Source organism: Penaeus monodon, chromosome 22 (assembly GCF_015228065.2).
Source record: "Penaeus monodon isolate SGIC_2016 chromosome 22, NSTDA_Pmon_1, whole genome shotgun sequence".
NCBI classification, from domain to species: domain Eukaryota; kingdom Metazoa; phylum Arthropoda; class Malacostraca; order Decapoda; family Penaeidae; genus Penaeus; species Penaeus monodon.
The window spans coordinates 4,361,211-4,361,500 of record NC_051407.1 but is presented as its reverse complement, the minus strand read 5'-3'; the positions used below and the strand labels follow the sequence as shown (position 1 = coordinate 4,361,500).

The window sequence follows — 290 nt, the reverse complement described above, 5'->3', positions numbered from 1 at the left end:
GACCCATCTAAAAATAATAACCCATCTGAAAAAAATGAAGGCCGACTCACCTGCAGGGTCCGGCTCTCGGGTGGGACCATGAGAGCCCGGATGAACCTCTGGTCGTGGTAGTCGTCCATGGTGATCATTGAGAAAGGCGAGCGGGCACGGAGTCGTCGCTGTCTGGCTGCCTTCGCACACTCGCGGCGGTCGTCCTCGGCGGAAGGCGCGACGACGCGTCAGAAGGGAGCCATCGCCCCTAGAACGACTTTAGCCACGACCACACGTATCGATTTGCTTCTTTCACCACT

General features: G+C 57.9%; 1 protein-coding gene across 1 annotated transcript in view; it reads right to left on the bottom strand.

The window, feature by feature from the left end:
- Positions 1-284, bottom strand: part of LOC119586835 (rap guanine nucleotide exchange factor-like) — a 75,990-nt gene extending 75,706 nt beyond the window's left edge. Inside the window, exon 1 of the mRNA XM_037935563.1 lies at positions 51-284. Coding sequence (XP_037791491.1) covers positions 51-128 — 78 coding nt within the window. The 5' untranslated portion in view covers positions 129-284. The remainder of the gene's footprint in view (positions 1-50) is intronic.
- Between the last annotated feature and the right edge of the window lie 6 nt (positions 285-290).